The sequence below is a fragment of the Eschrichtius robustus genome, chromosome 20 (genome assembly GCF_028021215.1).
Source record: "Eschrichtius robustus isolate mEscRob2 chromosome 20, mEscRob2.pri, whole genome shotgun sequence".
NCBI lineage: Eukaryota > Metazoa > Chordata > Mammalia > Artiodactyla > Eschrichtiidae > Eschrichtius > Eschrichtius robustus.
The window spans coordinates 58,609,664-58,627,048 of NC_090843.1; the positions used below are offsets into that span (position 1 = coordinate 58,609,664).

At 41.1% G+C, this 17,385-nt stretch overlaps 1 protein-coding gene across 3 annotated transcripts in view; it reads left to right on the forward strand.

The window, feature by feature from the left end:
- Nucleotides 1-301: 301 nt before the first annotated feature.
- NDEL1 (nudE neurodevelopment protein 1 like 1) overlaps nucleotides 302-17,385 on the forward strand; it is a 33,032-nt gene continuing 15,948 nt past the window's right edge. For 2 of the 3 annotated variants that reach the window (XM_068530480.1, XM_068530481.1), the window contains exons 1-6: nucleotides 360-445; nucleotides 8,404-8,501; nucleotides 9,918-10,071; nucleotides 10,982-11,130; nucleotides 13,076-13,212; nucleotides 16,105-16,278. In XM_068530480.1, the coding sequence (XP_068386581.1) occupies nucleotides 8,416-8,501; nucleotides 9,918-10,071; nucleotides 10,982-11,130; nucleotides 13,076-13,212; nucleotides 16,105-16,278 (700 nt within the window). In that variant the 5' untranslated portion in view covers nucleotides 360-445; nucleotides 8,404-8,415. Of the gene's footprint in view, nucleotides 446-8,403; nucleotides 8,502-9,917; nucleotides 10,072-10,981; nucleotides 11,131-13,075; nucleotides 13,213-16,104; nucleotides 16,279-17,385 lie in introns of all 3 variants that reach the window. The other variant, XM_068530482.1, reaches the window with a different exon arrangement.

A 17,385-nucleotide genomic window follows, 5' to 3' on the forward strand; every position in this document is an offset into this window, starting at 1 on the left:
TGGTGGCTGAAAACCGGGAGGCAGGTTGTCATCCACGGTGATGCCACTTTCCCGAACGTAGAGCCCTTTTAGGGAACCACGAAGGTCGCAAACGACACGCAGTGGGGCCCAGAACACCGGCGCAGAAGGCCGCCGCTAGCTTGACGTCAGCGCGCCGGGCCCGGCGCGGCCCCGCCCCCCGTGACACCATTCTCGCCACAGCCCCGCTCAGGCCGCCCCGCGCTCGCGCGCATGCTCAGAGCCCCGCCCCCGTGCGTCACAGAATGGCCTCGGACACCCAGGCAGGCTTTGACGTGTCGGGGAGGAGCCGGGCGCGGAGGTGCGCGGAGTGGAGCTCAAGGCTGCGGAGGGGAGCGGAGCTGAGCGGCTGGGCGGGCCTGGCCAGGCCAGCGGAGAGGAGACGTCGGTCGAGCGGCGGCGAACATGCGCTTTTGACACATTGGAGGTGAGCCTGTGGTGCGGGGCCGCTCCCGAGGGCGCCGGGCCGAGCCGGCGGCGCCGAGGCCTGTCCCCGGGGAGCCTGCCAGCCCGGGGGCTGTGTCCGAGGCCCCGCCGGGCCGGGCCCGGGTTCCGGGGCGACCAGTCCGGCGGCAACTGTTCCAACCGCTCTAACTGCTCCCTCCCGCCCTGGTCCGAGGTGTGGCCCACCGGGGCGCCTGGAAGGGAGCGAGCCGGGCGGTCTCCCTAGGATGTGCCTGCGTCCGCGGGTGGGGTGAGGGATGGCGGGGACGAAGGCCGGGACGTGGCACCGTGGGCCCGGGCGCTGGTGGCGCAAGGAGCGGCTCCGTTGGAGGTGGCGGCGGCAGCTCAGCCCTCCTCCTCCACCGCCCCTCCCCCATCCCGTCAGCTGGGAGGGTGGTTCGGAGCCGGGTTGGATTTTGAACTCCCCTCGCTTCTCTCCCGCGGGGGGCCAGAGCGGAAGCAGCCCACCTTGGGCTCCGGTGCCATTCCCGTGACTGCCTGTCCCGAGCTGCTCAGCACCCCTCTTGGAGTTCAGAAAAGTGTCCCCAAACGGGTTCGGGTTGCTTGTGCTGGCCTTTCTTTTTTGTTGTTGGTAAGCAACGAAGTAACTCTTTACGTTTTGCCAAGGAATTGAGGGTTCTTTCACTCCTGATAATTTCGTTACATTTCTGTAGCGCCTTCACTCGTTTCAGAACACTCTCGCTATCTCCTTTGAACCTCATCACCTGCTTAGTGGCTGCGCCTGAGTCTCTTCTCGCCATTTGACGGATGGGGAAATTGAGACCAGATGGGGTGGGGGCTTAAGTGATTTCTACTGTGGGTTCTACCAGCCGGTGAGTGGCTTCGCTTGGTCCAGGACTTACGTCTCCCGGCTTGGAGTTCTGGTTTCTTTTTGTGGGATTTTTATACCCTTCTCAGCTAGAAAGCAAAGTAGAAAATTTGACTTGCCAAAAATATACCAGAAGCTAGTAGGAGATGTGTTCAAATATTTCTGAGCAGACCTACCTAGGATAAGAACTGCTACTCAGTTGAAAGAGAAATCCTACGCTGGTACTTGGTCATGATTGCTGGCTAATTATTTTGTCTGATAAATTGTGTTGCTTTTAATCCATTTATGAAACAGGGTAATGGCTTTGCTAAGTCATGAAGTTGGTGCGGGTAAAGTGCAGCATTAAGTCATGTGTTGAAGAGAATAAAGGGGAGCTAAGGTTATCTTCTCTGAATCTTTATTAAAGTTATTATTTAAAGTCAGAGATCAGAAGGAACAACAACAACAAAAAACCTTTGGCTAGCCCTGGTTGCAAGTTGACTGGGTCCAGATAGAAATCTTATGAAGCAGTTGTTTTTTGTTCTGTTTTGGCTTTTTAAATTAAATAAATTGAAACTGGATGAGGAACACTTAAGTAGAAACCTCAGTAAAAACTTAGATTGCTTTTGTGACATCTCCAAAACTTATTTTTATTCTCATTTTAAGTCATACTGGGATAAATTTGGTTACTAAAGTTTAAAATTACTTCTGACGTAAGTTTCTGAGCACTTAATAAGGAGAGTGTATAATTGTCTACTTTCATTTCAGCTTCAGAAGATTGTAGATGTGTCATTAAAGCGTTTTCTTTTTTTTGGTAGCAGTATAGTTTTCTGTACTGACTAACTGTCTCTAGTCTAATATCTCCAGTTACATAGTTTCAAATAACACAGTGAACACATCCTCCTGCTGTAACTTGAAGCAAAATGAACAGATTGTCTTTATGACAATAAAGGTCTGCCCCTGAGGAGGGTCTTTTGAATATCTGCAGTGGTAGCAAATTTTTGTTATTTGTAAAAAATCCAATTTCTGGCAAGGCTAAGTCTTGTGAATAAAATTAGAGTGATAAAGCTGGATAATACCAATTAGGCAGTAGAAGTGAGGTATGACCACAAAGAAAGAGCTTTTTGTTTATTTTTTAATCTGGTTCTTCTAAGGCTATTCCAGAAGAGGTTTTAGAAATGTTTTCAGTAATGGTGGTATCACTGAAATATGCACATAGCTTCCAGAAGTGATTGATTTTAAGGAATCATTTGTATGTTTTAAATTCTGAAGCACATTTATTTTGTGGTTATACTTCAGAGGTCTGCAACTGAATGACCAGTTTTTAAAAATAATTTAACGACGCAACTAAGACCCCGTGCAACCAAATAAAAAAATGAAATTTATGCTGCGTTTACTGTGCCAGACTCCGTACTAAGTACTTTCAAATGTTAACACACTTAATCTTCATAACAACCCTATTTTAATTATTATCCCCATTTTACAGGTGAGGAAGTGGGTCACTGAGTGGTTAAGTAACTTGCCCAAGGTCAACTAGTGAGTAGAGGACTCTGATTCCAACCTGGGCAGTTTGGCTCCAGGGTCTGGGCTCTTAACTGCTATGCTGTGCTGCTCCTACCACTTGTTACCCTCTTAAGTGTTTTTAATTGGTTTGTTTGGAAAAGCTGATGGTCATTTTAGTAAAAGGCTTCTGGCGTAGCTTACTGTTTGAGGGAACAATAAGTGACTTGTAAAAGTAGCCTGTTAATTAGAAAAATTGTAGTCTACGTTCAATTCACATAAGATTCAGCAAGAAAACAGAAGTGAGTGTGAAATAAAAACACATATTAAAATAATTTGGCTTGGGCTTCCCTGGTGGCGCAGTGGTTGAGAATCTGCCTGCCAATGCAGGGGACACGGGTTCGAGCCCTGGTCTGGTAAGATCCCACATGCCGCGGAGCAACTGGGCCCGTGAGCCACAACTACTGAGCCTGCGCGTCTGGAGCCTGTGCTCCGCAACAAGAGAGGCCACGATAGTGAGAGGCCTGCGTACTGCGATGAAGAGTGGCCCCCGCTTGCCACAACTGGAGAAAGCCCTCGCACAGAAACGGAGGCCCAACACAGCCAAAAAAAAAAAAAAAAAAAAAAAAAAATAATAATAATAATTTGGCTAAAATTATTTGACACTGAGCTAAGTAGTTGGACAAGGAAAATACAAGAAATAGAACTAGATTCTGAAGAAGTTTCACACGAAAGGCTATTTAAAACCTGAGTCGCCAGGGGACACTGATGGAAAAATTGGTAGTTGTATTAAGAGTACGGCCCTATTCAAGAACCAAAAAACAGGGACAAATGGACTCTTTATAGTATACCCAGAGGTGTAAACAGTGAGATTCCTCAGGCAACACTACTTAGCTAAGCACGCTTCAAAGTAATAACAGCTGTAGGTCCTCTGATACTGTATAAATGGGTCAACAACAACAATGAAAAAGAGCCTCACACAGAAAAGTTTCAAACTGGGCATGTGAACGATAACATTTGTAGATAAAAACAACCCTAACCCTATTTGTAGAAGGGTTGGCTCCACATTCAAATACATTCAAGTAAATGTTAGGTGCCAAGGGAGGCATCTAGTAGTCATTATGAACTTCCATAAGGACATTGGCCCATGGACCAATCGCCAGAATCATCAAATACTGCATATTAACAGAAGGAGTACTGGAAACTGTAAAAGTATCCTACTTGTGAATAAAATGTTGACATGCTGAAGTAGCATCAGTCACTCAACTCCAGAAAGGCATGTATGTAATCTAGAGAAGTTCCAAAGCAAGACAACAAAAATATTTAAGGGATCCAGATGGCTGCCAAGTGAATATAAAGCTAAAAGGACAAGAAATATTCACTTTGAGAAGACCAAGGCTGAGAGGTATTATCATCAAAAGTCTACAGAATTAGGGCCTAAAAAAGAATACAGACTTGTTTACCAAATCCTAGAATCTTTAAAGGGAGCAACACACTAAATGTATGGTAAATTTAAGACCAAATATACTGTGTTTTTTTTGTTTTTTTTTTTTAAATTTATTTATTTATTTTTGGCTGTGTTGGGTCTTCGTTTCTGTGCGAGGGCTTTCTCTAGTTGCGGCAAGCGGGGGCCACTCTTCATCGCGGTGCGCGGGCCTCTCACTATCGCGACCTCTCTTGTTGCGGAGCACAGGCTCCAGACGCACAGGCTCAGTAGTTGTGGCTCACGGGCCCAGTTGCTCCGCGGCATGTGGGATCTTCCCAGACCAGGGCTCGAACCCGTGTCCCCTGCATTGGCAGGCAGATTCTCAACCACTGCGCCACCAGGGAAGCCCCTATACAGTGTTTTGATTTCTCTGGAGTTTCCAACTTGCTTTTTTTTTCTTGTTGACACAAGAGTGATGTCCTTTTATCATAACCTCAGATTTATCCAGCTTCCCAGTCATGGTGTCTGTTATGGGATTCCTCCTTTGTCCTGGAGCGTCCATCTGGACTGAGCGACTCTCGGGGCGTGATGGACTAGGCTTCATCTTGGGATGTGCCTTCTTTGCAGTCCTGGGTTGGAGCCACTATTTCCTGTAGCCTCTGCCATCCAGGTCTTGTTGTTCTCTTTTGTAGCTGTCTCAGGAGATGTGTGGGAGGTAACCCTCCTGAGTTCTTGTATGAGAAGGGTTCTCTCATTTCCTGAATTACCTGTTTCCTCTAGGTTCAGTAGGTCCTAGGATTTTCTTACTCATGCTGCTGGCTTTTCTCATTTGTCTGGTGGTTTTTGGTTGTCCATTTATATTTAAGAATTAAGGGCTGGACAGTGATTATTTTAGGTAGCTAGTGTGCAGCGGTTATCGCCAAGGCTCTCCCCGGTAAGTCCCAGCAGCTCCCTATTCTGTGATGTGGGGCTTCTGCTGAGCTTTATAAGTGACTGTGAATGTGGCTTGGCCTGCCTCAGACTGATAATTTTGTCTAGCTGAGAATGATAGGTTTTATAATCCTGATTTAATACATGGTGGTGTGTTGTGAGGTAGAAATAAACTGCCCACACATCTTTTGGCTTACACCATTTCTGAAACAGGAATTTCAATATTAATAAAGGAAAGCAGTACTTTGAAAGCAAAGAGGGAATAATAGGAAAAAAAAAAGGTTATAAGTCAGATTCAAATATCAGATTTCTACGGTGTTCCATGTTCCTGGTGAGGCAGAAGGCATTTATAAGTAAGACACAGGTGCTGCCCTTGGAAACTACCTGGAGAGCCACAACCTTTCATCGCTCTTCAAATATTTCTTGTTTAAAATAGAGTAAGTAGCAGCAGAACTTTGCTTCTTGTATCCCTTAGATCTTCATAACATTTCGAAAAACCATAATTTATTGATTGTGTATGAGAAGCTGAATATTTGAGCTGCACATTGATACATGGTTGCCAGTGTTCCAGTGGCAAATGTGTCTCTGCAGATTTGAGGACCAGCACCCAGGAGCTTCTTTAGGGCTGGATTCATAGATTTCAAATGTAATTAACTTTTTTTTTTTTTTTTTTTTTTTTTGCATTTTGGGAAAAGACCTTATGTAGAGCATTCAAGGGACACAATGATTGTTGCCTCACCCTGAGGCGCTTCTCTCATGTGTCCTGTAATTATATCTTCATCTGGGTTGTCAAGGAGACTTAGGCAATGAGTCTGAGGGGTTTTTGATACCACGTGGTGATGCCCTTAACTGCTCTGGATACTCTTCTGAGATACAAATAAACCTCTTGCTACTGGATTAGCCTCATCTTCATTCACACCTTACTACTAATTAAATTACAGTTACAAATAAGATTATCCGTACATCTGGGGAAATTGAGTAGGAATTGGGAACTTTGATGAAGGGATAGGATTATAAAATTAATCAGTATTATTTACTAAACAGTATACATATTTGAAGAAACAAGTCAGCTAGTATAGTCCAAACCCTTATTAAATGAAAAAACTGAGACTTTAAGAGATTAAGCAGATTGCTTAATTGCCATTAAGGAATTTAATGGCAGAGTGGGAACCCTAGAACCCAGTCTCAGCAGGACTCCTAACTCTGTGGGTTTTACATTTTAGTATGCTGTCATGCTATAATGGTTTCTTCAAGAGTAGAAAAACAGACAAAAGTGTGCCAGTGTAGGGGTAATAAGATTAGAGGAGGGTACATTTGGTCCACTAAATGTTTATCCAGCACTTAACAATGTCTGACACATTGTAGGTGCTCAGTAAACGTCTGTAAGCACTATGTATTTTCTCTGAGCAAAGTGCTGTGCTTACTGCCAGGAGGAGACGCCAAGTATGTCAAGGACCCATCTCTTTTCAGAGAACTCTTAGGCTGATCGGTAATTTAAGTTAATTAGAAGATTGACTAATATGCCAAAAGTAATAATAGACGATGTGGTCAGGAAAGACTTGACTAAAACCAGAAGTCACAGGCCGCAAAAGCATTACACTAAATGTGTATATTGATAGTTACATTTTAATTTTATTCAACTGGAAGCTATTCTTGTGTCTCTTTGGTATACCTACCCTCAAGCTGAAGTTCTGTATTTGTTCTTGTCCATGTCTTTTCTAAACATTCGTGAGTAGTGGGTCCTGCTGGATGAATTCCGTATTCTCTACAACTTCAAGTTTTAATTTACTTTTTAAATTTATTTTTGGCTGCTTTGGGTCTTCATTGCTGTGTGCGGGCTTTCTCTAGTTGCGGCGAAAGGGGGCTACTCTTCGATGCGGTGAGATGGCTTCTCTTGTTGCGGAGCACGGGCTCTAGGTGCACAGGCTTCAGTAGTTGCGGCGTGCGCGGGCTCAGTAGTTGTGGTTCACGGGCTTCGTTGCTCCGCAGCATGTGGGATCTTCCCAGACCAGGGCTCGAACCCATGTCCCCTGCATTGGCAGGCGGATTCTTAACCACTGCGCCACCAGAGAAGTCCCTATTAATTTACTTTTAAAGCTGGCCTTGAATTCTTGCTACCCAGTATGGATTAGGTTGAATCAATTTTGGTTTAATTTAATAAATATTATTAAATATCTGCTATTGTGCAGGCAATGTGCTGGGGTTGAAATCAGTAAGAATGATACACAGCCTAATGGGGGAGGTGTAAGCAAATGCATTATTATGTGGTAAATATATGCATGAAAGCATATTCATGGGGGCCAAGAGTTTGGGAGATTTTAGTGCTGTCTGGGTGAGGACAGGAAATGATTTCTGGAAAAGATGACAGCTAGGTTTTAAAGGATAAATAGGAGCTTTCTAAATGCACAAGGAAGGAGAGCCATTCCAGATAGGGAAAAGATCCAGACCTGAAGCAGAATGGTGCGTTAGGACAATTTTGAACAGTATTGCTGGAATATAAAGTCGGATGCTTGGGGAGAGGGTTGTAGGAGGTAAGACTGAAACACTTAGGTGTGAATCTAGGACAAGCCCAACATCTTTGGTATTCCATTGGGCCTAACAGTCAACTGGAAATTTTAGGTAGTCAGTCTAAATGCAAGGTTAACTAAATAGATATTTTTTAACCCACTCTGAAAGCCTTGGGAGAAGAACCGAGGTGAAAGAACATTGAAGTTGGAGAATTAGTGGACTTATGGAGGAAGCTTGGGACTTAAAAGGTAGTTAACAGGAAGTGTTTAGAAATGTAATGATAGTAAACTATTGGGAATGTGGTCCCTGATCTCCTCGAAAGGATACCTAGCATAAAATGTTTCAAGCAGGTGTTTTGAAGCAATTGTACAACAGAGAAGGGCACGCAGCAGTAGCAACTCTGACAGTAAGCTTGTTTTCTGTCACCTGATTCCCAGAAGATCAGTTCGCTGTGAACCAGCTGCAGGATGATTCTGTGGGGTCAACTCCCCAGAACCTAGTGCCGCCACCAGAAGCACTTCACGTGGCTTCTGTGACTTTGTTCGTCTCCTCTGCTGACCCCGTCCACAGTGCTGGTGGTCCCTGTGAGTGGGGCAGTGAAATGATTTATGAGCCTGAGTTTATTGTAATAAAGAGTTAACTGCCCTTAGAATCTTTCATGTTTGACTCCCTCCAAAATGCTGCAGATTTAGTATTGTCCCAGGCTTTATACTTTTACTAAGATTCCTGTGTTCTCTATTAATTTATTTTCGTCTTTAATATTTCACAGGCTTTCTTGATCATGGATGGTGAAGATATACCAGATTTTTCAAGTTTAAAGGAGGAAACTGCTTACTGGAAGGAACTTTCCTTGAAGTATAAACAAAGGTAATGTTGAAAAGCATCCTAAAAAGGAGAGGGCTTTGGAATACATGATCTCTAGTTTGTGCCTTTTTTTTTTTTTTTTTTTTTTTTAACAAAGCTAAATTTAGAGTTTCTGATATAGGATTGGGATTCTAGAAATAGTCATAGCATTGCTTGTATTTAAACAATATAAAAATGACATAAATCCTTATATTACTCGAATTATTAAAATAGTAAGAAAACTGTCATTTGTGATTTCTCCTGGTAGTTTACCTCCTTTTATAAAGCTTATTACTGCTCTTGGCCATCTTTGGCCTGCTCAGTGTACAGATTCTGCCTCCTCATTTTGGTCTTTTGGAGATTCTGATAAGCTCTCTAGGGCTTCATAGGGTAGACTTTCTTCAGGCAGGTGTTATCAGTGTCTGGAGCCAGCAAAGCTTTGAGGGAGGGACAAGAGCTTCAGGGGTATATGGAGCATTTTATAAAATCTCAATCATTTCAGTTAGTTGGGAAAACTTGTAGATAACCTTTTAAGTACCAAAACTTATCTTAAGTTTCTTTTTAAAATGAAACCTTTCTAAAATATGTATACATCTTCCAACTTTGGTTAACAGTTTAGTAAGACTTATCAAACCTTTTTTTTTGGGGGGGCTGCATTGGGTCTTCATTGCTGTGCGCGGGCTTCTCATTGTGGTGGCTTGTCTTGTTGCGGAGCACAGGCTCTAGGCTCACGGTCTTCCGTAGTTGTGGCTCGTGGGCTTCAGTAGTTGTGGCTCGTGGGCTCTAGAGTGCAGGCTCAGTAGTTGTGGCACATGGGCTTCGTTGCTCCGCGGCATGTGGGATCTTCCCGGACCAGGGCTTGAACCCTTGTTCCCTGCATTGGCAGGCGGATTCTTAACCACTGCGCCACCAGGGAAGTCCTGTCAAACCTTTTATTGCTATTTCACTGTTATTGCTGAAGCCAGTTACTGTACTGTGCTAGTGGGTATGGAAAGTGTGCGTCTATGGCAGGGGTTCTTAGTCTTTTTGTGCCATAGGTGCCTTCATAGGCTGGGGAAAGCCTATGGACCCCTTCTCAGAATAACGTTTTTAAACGCATAAAATTAAATAATCGAATTACAGAGGAAACCAATTATATTGAAAAAACAAATCTAAATGTTAAACTAATTTGTGGATAGTAATATGTGCTTCTTTATCAATATGTTAAATAAGAAAGAGGGGTGAGTGTATAAAAAATGAATCCTTTTGAGGCTTATAACTTATTTTCATTGAACCCTGAATATAGAGTAAGAGATGCAAAATAGATGGCCTTTATTGTTTAGTATATTTTATGGTAGCATAACGTTGAGGCAAAAATTATTGAATTGATATATAATCATCTTCAGGATGATCCTTATGCTTCCTACTATAACTGATCTTTCCCGCTTTGTTTCTGATTAGCTTCCAGGAAGCTCGGGATGAGCTAGTTGAATTCCAGGAAGGAAGCAGAGAATTAGAAGCAGAGTTGGAGGCACAGTTAGTACAGGCTGAACAAAGAAATAGAGACTTGCAAGCTGATAACCAAAGACTGAAGTATGAAGTGGAAGCATTAAAGGTAATTGTGGCACTAAAAGCTGGTGTCTCATTTGCTGGGTTTTATTAAAATGAGAAATACATTCTTTTAGGTGGAGCTTAAGAGCAGCAGGCAACATAAAAATGTAAAAAGGCCTAAAGTGAATTTTTGACAAAAACTTTGCTTTCGTGGAACCAAGGGAAAGGTGGTTTAGAGTTCAGGAGTTCACTTGGAAACTGTAGCTGTCAGTTTTTTAGCTATAATGTTCCTAGCTGTAATATTACGTTGTAGTTCCTATAATTTTCAAAAGCTGCCTGATTATTTGTTTTGACAGAGTGCCTCATTCTGTGGCACTTTAAAATTATATTTGTATGAAATACACAATTATTTCATTATGGTTCGTAGTCCCTTTAGTTTTGGAGTTTAGTTTTTAAAAATTCCCTTCTAACAAGGAATATTCAGGAGTGAAAGATTAACCCCTTTTTGCTGCTCTTCCTCACGTTCCTAAGCCAGATGCTTGGGGTGTTCCTGTGTCTGGGCAGTGGGGTAGATTTGGGGAAGGTGAGGCATAGGGAATTTGAACTCTTGTCAGTCAACTTCTTCGTGCTTACCCTGGGCTGCATTCAGCCTAAGAACCCGGAGTTTCCCCCACCAAGATTGAGGCTTTTAAGGCAACAGTTTCACTATTTTACCTCTTTTCAGAGAGATCATTATTAGATTTCTTTGAGAGGAGAATGATTGACTAATTTTATATGAGTTAAGGCACTTGGAATGAATGTGTCATTGTTTTTAAATAGTGTAAAAAGGAGAGAGGGGTACCATCAACTCAGATTGTGGGTGAATTTCTTGGATCCCACCCACCCCGTCCCACCCCTTACTTGGGTTACATCCTTTATTAAAGAAAACTATATGTGAATGACACATGCTTTCCTTCCTATACCCACACCTTCAGGAGAAACTGGAGCATCAATACGCACAGAGCTACAAGCAGGTCTCAGTATTAGAAGATGATTTAAGTCAGACTCGGGCCATTAAGGAGCAGTTACATAAGTATGTGAGAGAGCTGGAGCAGGCCAATGATGACCTGGAGCGAGCAAAAAGGTAAGTGAATGATGTGCATTTTGTTAGAATAACCAAAGTTGGCAATCAGTGATTAAAATTTGTTTTTAGGCTCAACCTGTCACCTAGATCTTAGTTCCAGAACATTTCCTTTTGGTATTTCATGTCACCTGTAACTTGTCACATTGAAACTTACCAGAAATCCTTATCGCCCCAGATAATGCCCTTCCAGGCTTTTCTTTCTGTTTTTCCTTTTTTCTTCTTCTTTCAGGTACCATTGTTGATCCTGTTGGTTTTTCTTTAAAACATTCATTCCTCCACTTTCCCTGTATGTTCTCAGTACTACCACACTTCTTGAAGGTCCTCACATCTTATACCTGAATCCTGCAGTTAATTCCTAGCTGATCTGTCTTTAAATTTTCACTGCTTTTTATTCTCTTCTGTTTTAATACTAATCATGAATTGTCTCAAAATAATGCTTTTATTATGATTTTGCTGAACAGCCTATAGTGGCTTGCCATTACTTTGCCAAGATTGCATATATCTATAATTAGTTGTTTCTTAACCATTCCAGACTTAATTCCTATTACTTTACAATTATTGTCTGATATTCCTTTCCTTAGTATCTGAGTGACACTTAAATGCTTGGCATGATGCTAGAGTTGAGGATACAAAGATAAGCTAGCCACTGCCCTTGGGCGTGACGGATAGGGACAATCCACGTGATAAACACTGGTACAGGAATGTACAGACTGCTCCAGGGCATAGAGAAGGGCACAGCTAAAGTACTCTGGTAACTGGGGAAGCTGAGTCTGCAAGGAGGAGTAGATGTTAACCGGTGAAGAGAGAGGTGCGAAGGCAGAGAGGCAGGAAAGTGCATGAGGTATTAATATTTCACTTTGACTGAAGTGTGTAAAGACAGTATGGCTGAACAAGATGAGACTGGAAGATGTTTGGGGCCAGGTTGTGGAGAACCTTGTGCTCAACTATGTTTGAAAGTCATTCTGTAGGCAAAGAGGTGCTCCTTAAGAATTTTTAAACAAAGGAGTATTATCAGATTGTGATTTGGGAAGATAATACTGAGGAATTGAAAGTAGGGAGGAGGAGATGTGAAGGCCATTGAGGAGTAATCCGGGTGATGGATGAAGAATTAAGCCAAGGGCAGAAGATTGGAGGAGAGCAAATGGAATTGAGAGGCATTTTGACAGTTGACAGGAGGTGGTAAGATTGGACATGGCATTGAGCAGCGGTCCCCAACCTTTTTGGCACCAGGGACCGGTTTCGTGGAAGATGGTTTTTCCATGGACAGAGACGGGGTCGGGGGTGGGGTGGGGTTGGAGTGGAGGTGGGGGTCAGGTGGTGATGCGAGCGATGGGGAGTGGCAGGTGGAGCTTCGCCCGCTCTCCTGCCGCTCACCTCCTGCTGGGGACCCTGGCATTGAGAGTTCTAACTTGAGGTTAGGAAATTTTATTTCTGTAGCACATAGTGGGTAGAGGGCACATAGCAGGTACCTGTCAATGTTTGCTGAATAAATAAGATGAGAAATGCAGGAAGAAGAAAAGCTTGGTAGGAAGAAAGTAAATAGAGTGGGACCTGGGACCGCGTTTTAAACTAATTCTGAGTTAATTCTTAACGTACTCTAAAACTATTGAAAAGTTTTCTTCCTGAAAATATGTGAACTTCATTGACTCATGTTTAAAGTCCAATGGGGAGATATAAATTGTATGATAAGTAGGCTTCCTTTAAGAAACTTGAAGGAATTTAGATGGGAATTTAAGAGAAAAGAATACATCGAATGGCCCCAAATGATAGTAGAGACACTAAATGCACCAGAGGTCAGAAGGGGGCGAGATCATTCTCTTTTAACTGGGCCAGGCTTTCTAGGTCATGAAATGGCATGAGATAAACTGACAGTTTCCTTTTGTAGTAGCTATTTGCACGTTATTTAATTCATGGACTCTAATTTTTTTTTTTTTTTTTTTTTTAGGGCAACAATAGTTTCGCTGGAAGACTTTGAACAAAGGCTAAATCAAGCCATTGAACGAAATGCATTTTTAGAAAGTGAACTTGATGAAAAGGAATCTTTGTTGGTCTCTGTACAGAGGTTAAAGGATGAAGCAAGAGGTAAAATTTATACTTAAAGAATATTTATTACCTTACTGTCCCTGAGCCAGAGTGCTAAGCTAGCTTCAGGATCAACTTTTTAAAGCTACACATTTATATGCTTTTGTCAAACACTATGCTAAGTACTCTTAATCTGTTTATTCAATATCTACATAATCAACTCTAGGAGGTAGGTATTATTATCCCCATTTTATAGGTCAGAAAACTGAGACACAGAGAGTTTGAGTTGTCAGTAGGGATTCAAACCCTGGTCTGTTTCCCAAAGCCTTAACAGCTACCACTGTGCATATATACTGCTTGGTTTGTTTGGATTTTTTTCCTTTTTGCTTGTCCTAAATAATTTTGTCATGCACATATTAGCATTACATAAGTGTACATATTGCTGTATACATATTATACATGTAGAGAATATATACTTTTAAAATTCTCCTTCCCGCCCTCTTTTTTTCTTTCATGCATGTTAGAATGCAGAATATTGTAAAGAAGAAACTAAAAGTCTCTGTCAATCCCTTTATCTTGAGAGAACCCACTAAGAGTTTGGTGTGTTTCTTTCCACTCTTCCCTGTGACTATACATAAACATACCTGTACATTTTTTTCCTTTATATAATTGGAACCACGTTATATATACATATATATTTTTTTCTATACTCCTTTAATATAGTGAATGTAATCCATGCCATTAAAAAAATCTTTTGAAATAGGTTTTTAAAAATGTATAATATTCTGTTATATATGATTTTTTTTGATGGGTCCTTTATTATTGGTCGTTAATTTTTTGCTGTAAATAGTTCTGTAAATAGTGTCCTTGTACATAATATTGGGGAGTATCTTTGATTTTCTTAGATTCTTAGAAGTGGCAAAGGATATAAGTATCTTTAATGGTTGTAACGGATGCTGCTAAATTACTTTTTAGAAAGTTGGTAACTTTACACTCTGGCAGTGACTGAGTGTCCTTCTCACAATGTTTGCTAGTATTGTGAATAATAAAAACAGATTTTAAAATTATTTAAAAATCTATTTGAAAGTTGAAAATTGATATCACATTGTTTTTAATTTGTAGTTCTTTGGTTACTACTTATGAAAACTTTTTGCTAATGTTTACTGGCTCTTTTAAAAATTGTTTTTTCATGATTTTTCCTTTTTTGGGGGAGGGTTTATTCATCTGAAGAACTCCTCATAATTTATATAATGTATAAAATATTAACTCTATCCTGTTTATTTTTAAGTTTACAATTCTGGTTTAAAAAAAACCACGTAACATAAAATTTACCATCTTACCCATTTCTAAGGGTACGGTTCAGTAATGTTAAACTATGTTCACATTGTTTTGTATATCTCTAGAACTTTTTCATATTGCAGAATTGAAGCTCTTTGCCTATTGAACAGCAAATTCCCATTTCTCCCTTCCCCAGCCCCTGGCAACCGCAGTTTTACTTTCTCTCTTTTTTTTAAAGTGAATTTATTTATTTATTTTTATTTTTGGCTGCCTTGGATCTTCGTTGCTGCGCGCGGGCTTTCTCTAGTTGCGGCGAGCGGGGGCTACTCTTCCATGCGGTGTGCGGGCTTCTCGTTGCGGTGGCTTCTCGTTGCGGAGCACGGGCTCTAGGTGCGCGGGCTTCAGTAGTTGTGGCATGCAGGCTCAGTAGTTGTGGCATGCAGGCTCAGTAGTTGTGGCTCATGGGCTCTAGAGTGCAGGCTCAGTAGTTGTGGCACACGGGTTTTGTTGCTTCGAGGCATGTGGGATCTTCCCGGGCCAGGGCTTGAACCCGTGTCCCCTGCATTGGCAGGCAGATTCTTAACCACTGTGCCACCAGGGAAGCCCTGCAGTTCTACTTACTGTTGTTAGGTATGACTACAGTAGTCCCCCCTTATCCGAGGTTTAGCTTTCCATGGTTTCAGTAACCCATGGTCAGCTGCAGTCTGAAAATATTAAGTGGAGAGTTCCAGAAATCAACAATTCATAAATTTTAAATTGTTGTTCTGAGTAGCTGTTCTGAGTTGCTGTTCTAATTGCTGTTCTGAGTAGCAGGATGAAATTTTGCACCATCACGCTCAGTGGACGTAAATCATCCACTGAGGGTCTTGGAACATATGTTCCTCAGATAAGAGAGGGACTACTGCACTCTTGATACCTCATGTAAGTGAAATCATACAGTATTTATCTTTTTTGTGACTGGCTTATTTTACTTATCATGTGTCCATAATGAACATGGATGTGCAAATATCTCGGTGTCCTACTTTGAATTCTTTTTGATATATACCCAGGAGTATGGTAACTTTGTATTTTTTTTTAATATAAGCAAGTATTCTGTAGGTCAATTGCATAACTGGAAAAGAAAACATTAATTTTGGGTTAAAAATTCAATATTTCAAAACAAAACAATTTGCAACTATTTTGACTACTTTCTTTCTAAGACAAAGTATTTCATAGGCTAGTTAGTAAAAAAAAAAAAAAAAAAAGCCAACCCATTTAAAATGACAAAAATGCACTTCATTGATTTTGTAATAATCCCCAGACTACATCATCATTTCAAAATAAATGCAAATGAGTTGGTAAAGAATATTTATTTTTGTGTCATATATGTTCACTGTGAGTTCTACTTTGGACTCTGCCCTATTTCTTTTTTCATATAGGCATAAATAATTGTTCTGTTAAGTTTATAGCATTTTTAAAGTCTAAATGATCTTTAGATTTAGATTTACATTTAGATCATTAGACAGTAGGGTTGTTGTCATTTTTATTCCCCTGGAAATAAAAATTGTTAAATAGGAAATTCATTTTTGAGAAGTAGTAATTTAGGAAGAGTGTCTTTATGCCATTTCAGATGTGACTTTGCTTGATGTATTTTCTTCCTCTAGTGAATATTACTACTTTTGCAACATTTTACAGATTTAAGACAAGAACTAGCTGTTCGGGAGAGACAGCAGGAAGTAACTAGAAAGTCGGCTCCCAGTTCTCCAACTCTAGACTGTGAAAAGATGGATTCTGCTGTCCAAGCATCACTTTCTTTGCCAGCTACTCCTGTTGGCAAAGGAACAGAGAACAGTTTTCCTTCACCAAAAGGTTTGTTGTGTCTTTTCTTTTTGAACCTGTGGTTGATTATCCACTTAAGAGGCTTTGCTGGTGAAGCAGGGGTTGCTAAGGTTTAAGCAATCATTTTAATTTTTTTTTTTTTTTTGGCCATGCTGTGTGGCATGTGGGATCTTAGTTCCCCAACCAGGGATCGAACCCATGCCCCCCTGCATTGGAAGCACGGAGTCTTAACCACTGGACCACCAGGCAAGTCCCTAAACAATCATTTTAGTTTAAAAGTTGGTTAAATCTAGCACTGTGTGAAGCAGAAGGCATTGGTCTCCTAGGCCAACTCATACGTAGGAAACAGTGAGATGAGGGCTACATTTAAGACAAGAGCAGCTTAATAAATTGAAATTTTAATAAAGGTTTTTAAGGGAAGTTTATTTTTTGACTGTAGCAGTAATACATGTTCATGTAGAAAAATTTAAAAACAAGAGAAAAAATAAAATCCATCTGCAATCTTAGGGCTCAAAGTCAACTCTTATTAATACTTTGAATTTTTTTCTATTGTGTGTGCTTTTTTGTGTTTGTGCCACCTTGTTACACACAAGTTTTGGGATCGTTTTTTTTTTTTTTTAATTAATTTTTATTTGAGTATAGTTGCTTAACGGTGTTGTGTTTGGGATTGTATTTAAATGCAGTTTTATTTCTTTTGCCACTTGACATATCATGGGAGACTAGAATGCTTTATACACAGAAAGTACAGAGACTCACTGAGTTACCATTCAGACTTGTCTAAGATTGGCTTGGGTGGACATGTCCATTCTATAACATGCCTCAGTAGCTGCCATTTTCATAGGTGATGTTCAGAGTAACTGATGAATAGTACAGAAAGAATATGCCTTTTGCCATCAGTCAGGGTGTTTTTTTAAATCCAGGTAAGCAGAAAAACGATTTAGTAGCCACTAGATAGAACGTTAAGAATGGAACCCTGAAGCTCTCAGTTGAGATTTATTTAGTTTTTGCAGCTTGGAGATCATATTTCAGCTACTTCCACTCCCCTGTACTTTCTTCTCCCCCAGTGGAAGCTGTCCTTCTTCACACTTTTTTTTAAAATATAGGACTTTATCTTTCGGAGTGATAGGAGAAAGTTTC